General features: G+C 41.0%; 1 protein-coding gene across 2 annotated transcripts in view; it reads right to left on the minus strand.

Moving 5' to 3' along the window:
* CDH20 (cadherin 20) overlaps nt 1-7,361 on the minus strand; it is a 37,753-nt gene that overhangs the window by 7,232 nt on the left and 23,160 nt on the right. For both annotated transcript variants that reach the window (XM_005423852.2, XM_031059290.1), the window contains 2 exons: nt 5,207-5,328; nt 3,181-3,298 (listed from right to left, as the gene is read on the minus strand). In XM_005423852.2, coding sequence (XP_005423909.1) covers nt 3,181-3,298; nt 5,207-5,328 — 240 coding nt within the window. The remainder of the gene's footprint in view (nt 1-3,180; nt 3,299-5,206; nt 5,329-7,361) is intronic.

Here is a 7,361-nt window from a genome sequence, read left to right on the forward strand (position 1 = left end):
AGTCACAACTTTCCTTGAGGATTTTCAGCTCACTGCTTACATGTGTGAAGTATACCACAGATTTAGGGAAGGCAGAAATAGCTAAAATTTTTTCCTATAACAAATTTATTTGTATTGCAAAGGACCGCCAGGACACCAGGCCTGGTGGGGGTATGACAGATCCTGATTCTGCACCTATTATAAAAGTCTTCTGTCTTCAACAGGTCCTGGGTCCCAAAGAAGGAGGGCAGTGATTAAGGTTCAACAGAAGATAAGCTCAGAGTTTAATCTAGAAATGCAGTAAGCTTATTTTGTTCCTCGTTCTTACAGCAAACCTCTCTTTCTAACTTATTCCCAGCATAGTCTCACCTGGAAGAAGGTGGAAGAAGGATGGCTTGCCAATGCCCTACAGAGACACCAAAGAGATGGGAGACTCCAGCTCAATTCCCTGCTTCATCACATTTATCCTATAAGGCCTTGAGAAGCCATTTGTGCCCAGATTGTTGCAGCTACTTAACACATCTATTTCTCACTGGTTTTACTGAACTCAAAGAGAACCCAGCGTGTAAGTAGCTTAATTTCTCCTTGCCCCAGATCCCATCTATAAAGGAGAACGATAGGGTTTCTCTGTCTGCTGAAGATGTGCAAAGAATGAATAGACTGAAGAAGTTCTCAGAGACCAAAATTACAAGGGCCAAAAAAAAAATGTAAATCAACTCATCAGAATGCAAACTGTGATCTATCTGTTGCTCAGTATAAATCAAGGTTTTAATTGTTGCCAAGGAGGCTCCATGTCTTGCAGTTTCTCTTACTGCTATATTGGACAACCAAGTAATCAGCACAATTGCTAATCTTAGCAGCGCCTTCCCGCAGCCTGGGAAGCATTCCTGTCTTGTGTTTATGGGCACAGGCTGTGACTAGCAAAGTGTGTTCTGTTTCTTGTCTAGCCATCCTGTGACAAACAGTATAGCTACCCCCTCTGTGCCCAAGTTACATGATTTATACAGCTCTTAGTGGCCCCTAGATGAAAATATAAGCATAAATTACTTTTACTGAAATGACTACTGCTCTCCAAATTGCTGAGGCAGTAAATTAACCCTTAATCATAGAATCATAGAAAATGCTGTGTTGTAGGGGAAGCCTTCAGGATGAGTCCAACTCCTGGCCCTGTACAGGATACACCAAGAGCCACACTGTGTGCCTGATAGCTTTGCCCAAGTGCTTCTTGAACTGAGACAGGTTTGGTGCTGTGACCACTTCCCTGGGGAGCCTTTCCAGTGCTCATACTGCCTCTGGGTGAAAAACCTCTTTCTCATATCCAAGCTAAACCTTCCCTGACTTAGTTTCATGCTGTTTTGTTGAGTCCTGGCACTGGTCATCTGAGAGAAGAGATCAGTACCTGCCCCTCTGCTTCCCTTCACAAGGAAATGATAGACTGCAATGAGGTTTTCCCTCAGTCTCCTCCAGGATGAACAGACCAGGTGACCCCAGCTGCACCCTTGCACCCTATACAGCTTCCCCTAAAATCCTTAACCATCCTCATGGCCTTCCTTTTGGATTCTCTCTAATAGCTTAATATTCTTCTTATGCTATGTTTTGCTATGTTTTACTGTGTGGATCATTCAAATAGTCAGTAGCTTGATACTTAACATTTTTATTTCAAATTAGTAACTAATAGTACCCTAAGGTTCTTGTGAGATATATATATATATATATATGTGTGTGTGTATATGGAAAACTGGTATTTTATAGAGAGTGGGAGGCACAGCCATTCAGTCACTGCTGTCACTATAAATTATTGCAAACATGGCCTGAGACAGAAAAAGTGCATCTGATGCTGGCAGTTTTGCGAGTTTCTTTTTTTTAGAACAATGCCTTGAGGATGAAATGAGATTTCTTTGCCAAATGTTTTAGCAATAGTTGTGTTATATTTGTTCATTTATTTTGGCAATATATACTCACAGATAAAAAAGACAAGGAGAGAAAGAAGGGGATAAAAATGCAAGAAATTGTGTGGGGAGCCTTCAGGGACACTACAGAGAAAAATGCTTTTGGGATGAAAGAGCATTAGCGTGCTGTGGAGGAGGGCTCCAGACACTGCAAGTACCATGTTTTAAGACATATTTAGTAAGTGAATGCCGGGGATTCTTTATAAGCCTTTCTGTTGCTCTTTCATATGCCTGGAGTGGCCCAGATAGCGGCTTATGGAAGTAAGTGTGGCAAGCAGGTATGTGTGGGAGCAAGGCTGGGCTTGGAGGCTGGCCATAGATGCTGCAGGTGGCCAGTCTTTCTCCCCATTTATTCTGGAATTGCTTGCTGATCTGTGGTGCTTTACACCCTAAACTCATACTGAAACCCAGCCCTTCAATACTGACTTTCCAAGTTCTACACCAGGTCACTCAAGGTCATCCCTCTTTCCTAATGATGGCTGGTGTGATTTTAGCCATGGAAATAATCTATCAGCAGCAGTCATGCAAAGTCTGCTATGGCAGGACTTTCCTGCAGGCTCCAAAACCACCAAAGCTTTCCCAAAAGAATCAAATTCCACTGGTTAAAATGCTCAAATGCCAGTGAGTCTGGTGTTTCAGTTTCTACTTTGGTCATCTTACACAGACCTTTAGCTGTACACCAAGTTACTTCCCCAAGGGTCTGCGAGTCCTCCCTACTTCCCTCTTTCTCTGGGGAAATGAGGATGTGCAAGGAGAAAGAACAAAGTGCTTGGGGAAAAAGATGGAACAGTGCAAAAACCTTCCTTTTTTCTGTGCCTGGGAGAAAACATGAAGAGTACAAAAAAAAAAAAAAGAAAAAAAAGAGCAATGTAATTCCCTTCAGATTTGTCTGCTAGTTCCAGTTACTATCCTACCTTTAAGCATCTCCTTTTGAGCAAGTGCAATTTCCACTCCGATAATCCGAGATGCCTGCAGCCTGACCAAAAGACCTGAATTTGCACAAAACACTGGTACATTTCCTCAAAAAAGGAAAAGGAACCTATTGCTAGAGAATATTTATAGAGAAGAAAATATCCTATAACCTTGAAGTGTATTAAGTAATATGTCATTTTATTATTGCCTTTAAGGAGCAGGTGTCACTTGGTATTATTTGAAATGGCAATCTTATCACCCACTGTAAGTCACAGCTTCTCAAGTCCAACTCAGGCATTAGAAATTAGAGTAGCTAACTGTCTCTGTCCACTCTGATTACCTTGATTGTCCCTTAGAGTAAAGTTGGGGTTGTTAGCTGCCTCTGGAGCCAGGCTGTAGTAGAAGTGCTGACCCTCCTGTGGGTCATCCCTGTCGATGGCACTCACCGTCTGAATCAGCTACAAAACACAAGAGAAAAGTAGAAATGGGTGAGAAGCAAAATATTTATAATATAAACAACAATCAAACCAATAACATGTATTTTATATCTATAAATATAAGCAACTGGAGCATTTCAATAAAATTGCCTTCTAGAGGTACAATCTTCTCTCAAGAAGAGACACAAAATCTTGCAGGGGTCATCTATTTTGCTGCGGTCGTGCACATCACTTTTAAACCAAGGAAGAGATAATCAGTTTACCTCAAATAACAGATGCTCTCCTGTCATGCATCCCTATCTTCTGTTGCACATTTCTTTTTGTCTTTTGGAGGCCCAGGTATTTCAGAAGATTCATTGTGCATTAGAGAGCTTGTAAGAAAGCTCATATTTACTTTCAGCTTCATTATGCAGGTAGAAAAGGACTTCAGGTTGATTATTTTGCCACTCTTTTAGTTTTAAATCAATAAAATTCTTCAAAAGATGTCAGTGGAAATGAGAGAAAAGCCAACCATGCAGAATGCATATGCAATAAATAACACCAAACTAAAGAAACCAAGACAATGCTAAATTCAGAAAGAGATTTGTTACTTCACTTATAGAGGCTTTGTAAAGTAGGCCTAACAGCTTGAAGCACAATGAGCACTGTCTGAATAAACATTCTGGCATCTTTTTGGACAAGGAATAAATCTTCACCTGGATTTTTTTAGCTTGAAAGTTATTTTGGGATTCAAAGGCAAATGTCAGACCCATAAAGGCTCTTTCACCATGTTAAAACTGATTTCAGAACTTTTTAAAATGTGGCAATAGAATTTAGTGTTCTTTGATGAAGGAAGTAGTCCAGATTAGCATTCATAATAATATTGAACTTAAACAGCTTATTACCTAGGACATTCACCCTTCAAAACCAGGAAAAAAGGTCTAGGCAATGACTTCTATTGCCTATACTACTAAGAAGCTCTGTAAACTGGTGGGATGACAATATCCTATATATGATAGTTGTAAGGACAGTTACCCCAGCAGTGAGCAGCCATTTCATTCTGTTTCACACAGCTGGGAGAAGCTTCAGCAAACACACAGTGATACTACGTGCATAATTTTTCCTTCACAGATCATAAGAGGTGTGTGTGTGTGTTTAAGTGCTATTTAATCTAGTCAGCTTTGCATGAGGAGGCACCAGTCCCCACCGTGGACCCTGGTGGTGGAGCAAGAGGCTCCCCACAAACAATCAGCAGCAGAGCTTGCAGCCGGTCCAGCCAGGGAGAGCTCACATCTGTCTCTGGCACTGGTGACCTTGTTCAAAGGCTTTGATGGGGTTTTGGAAGGGAGAGGAGCAGAATCTTCACTGCTTCCTTGAAGCTGCTCCTTTAGAGTGCATGCAACGGAAAGTCTTGCGTTGCTTTTGACTCTCTGTCATCTCCAGTTCACAGCAGGACATATTCTGCTTGGTGCCCATTTGAACCTGATGTAGTAAGTTATGTCCAGCTCCCGTAAGTCCAGGTGTGCTTAAGGCTCTTAAAACATTTAGTAGTAAGCCTTGTCTGTCACACGTGGCCTGAGCTGGTTCTGTGGCACTTCTCATAACACTTCTCTCTTTGATGCTGCTACAGGACACACTGGCTGTTTGCCTGCTGGCACATGCCTAAGGGAAGGCTTTATTTCAGCTATGAAATGTATTGTACAGTGAGCCTAGAATCTACTTCGGGAGAATAAAAGAAATGTGGGAGAAACAAAAGAGGTACTATATGTGATGATCCTTCCAGTGGGATATGCTTGCCTTTGGAATGAAGCACAGACGGCTGCTGATAGGAGTTCAGATGAAATGTGTGAGTAGCTGAGCCCTCTGCCCAACACTCACCCTTCCTGGCCTGCTGCCTCCATGTAGGACAGCATACCCTTCCCAACCCCTGGTGGTACAAGCATTTCTCACCTGGCCTGCTTTGGCATTTTCACAAACAAAAGCTTCATAAAATCTCGCAAACTCCGGTGCGTTATCGTTCACATCCAGGACTTTCACTGTCACAGAGACACTGCCCACCTGTGAGGGGTTATCTGGAACAAGAAGGTTTAATGTAAGGAAAGGCAGTATGTGGGAAGGGGAAGAGGCTGCTCCTCACTTGGCTCAAGAGGTAAATCAGGTTTTCTGCTACTGGCTTGTGCTAAATCACATTTTCCTATTGGGAATTGTGGTGACTTGGGTATTGTGCGACTCAGAGTGAAGCTTCAAAAGCTGCTCTCTGTCTAGCCTGTCTTCCCTCTTAATCACATATTTTACAAACAAAACAATTCTGTAAAAGACTTCAGCCTGGTTCAGTCCAATGAACTATTTCTACAGCAAAAGTTTTAGACAATGCCCCCCCTTTTATTTTATTGCCCTTCAACTGGGCAATACTCTTTGTTGAGCCTCCCTACTGGTAGCATGAATTAGGAAGGTACTGTTTTAAGGACAGACTTGTTATTTAGAACTTGTTAAAAATGGCAGTTTCTATCTCCAGTTCAGAGATGGTTTTCCTCAAAATTTATGCTCCTTGAACTCAAAAATAGTGTCAAGTTTTTGATACTTTGTTCAGAGGGGTTTAAAATGTAATAGCACATGAAATTGAACAGAAAAGCTTTCAGTGAAGCTTAAAATTGCAATGAAAATTTTACATTCTGCATGACATCATTTGTGATGTTTCTGTTCCACTGGTGCATTAGCTTTCTTTGTCAGTAAATCTGTACATCTTTTCACATATCTTCACAAATTCCAAGCTAAGTGGCTACAGAATAATTTGTTTTTCTTACTGTTCTTGTCTGCCCCAAATCATCTTCCCCCCCCCCTTATTTAATGATAAAATGAAACTGTAATCAGAAAGAAAAAAAATGTTAAGGGACCAAAAGAGGTGTAAAAATCAAGAAAATTCTTTAATATTAGTATTCTCATCTTCTTTTTAGCTGTAGCATTTTGTACATTTACCTCCAAATATATCTTCCTTTATAGCAAGAAATGATATATTCATATAAACAATAGAGAGTTTACATAAACTCTGGAATTTTCTTAAATGTTCAGCATACTGTAGTCCACAACGTGTTGTATTGTGTCATTGAGATAATACTCAAACTACGTTGTTTCTCCCTAATTTGTAATGTAATCCTTCAGCTTCCCACATATGCATACATACATCATGCTAACACACCTCTTGTTGTGGCAGGTGAATTTGCACTCTTAGAAATAATTGATCTAACCTTTAGGGCTAGGGGCCTTATTCAGGAGTGCAGAGCTATGACATTTTTGAAACTATTCACTAAATTAAAATATGGTGCTGCACATGTACAGAGCAAAACTGACAGAGGATTGATGGAAAGGAAACCAAAGGAAGACATGCCTTCCTATTGCTCTCACCCTCAATGCTGCTACAGGGTCAGCTTTTACAGACTCATTGCAATGGCCATTGGTGGCTGAAAATAAAAGTAGTGTCAAAACAGATAGGGGTGAAATCCCATTGTCTCAACCACTTTCACTACTTAAAAGGGCACAGAAAGGCATCATGTGCTGGAACAGCCTGCAAATATGTGGCAGAGTCACTCCAACTCTTGTGAAATATTTCCCCTGCTTTCAAGCTGGGTGGTTGCAATTTGGGCAAGCTTGTTGAAACTTTGTTCCTGTCAAAGTGCTCCATCTCTGGCACAGCCTAGATGTGCAGGAAGCTTTCTGAGACACAAGGAATGACTCAGCTATTGGCATCAAGCTGCAGAAAAGCTGCTGCCCCTCACAGATGAACTGAGATCCTGAGCAAAAGCTATGTGAACTGAAGGAATTTCAGGTGAAGACTAGGTGAACCTTTTATTTGCTTATATATCTGAAGCTCCTTTATGAAGCTCACATCTGTGAGCATTTCAAACTCAGCTAAATTTTTCATACTGACACAATGAAATGAGCATCTCCTTCTTCTCACAGCCTTGAAAAATACTTGGCACAGATGAATCCTGAGCTGAGTTTTAGCTCATTGTAAAACCCAAAAGCATAATGAGTTCAGCATACTCGAAGATCCCAAAGCACTCTGGCCCAAATTATTTATGTAGCAAGCAGATGGCGATGTCATTTA

This window comes from Geospiza fortis, unplaced genomic scaffold (genome assembly GCF_000277835.1).
Source record: "Geospiza fortis unplaced genomic scaffold, GeoFor_1.0 scaffold58, whole genome shotgun sequence".
NCBI classification, from domain to species: domain Eukaryota; kingdom Metazoa; phylum Chordata; class Aves; order Passeriformes; family Thraupidae; genus Geospiza; species Geospiza fortis.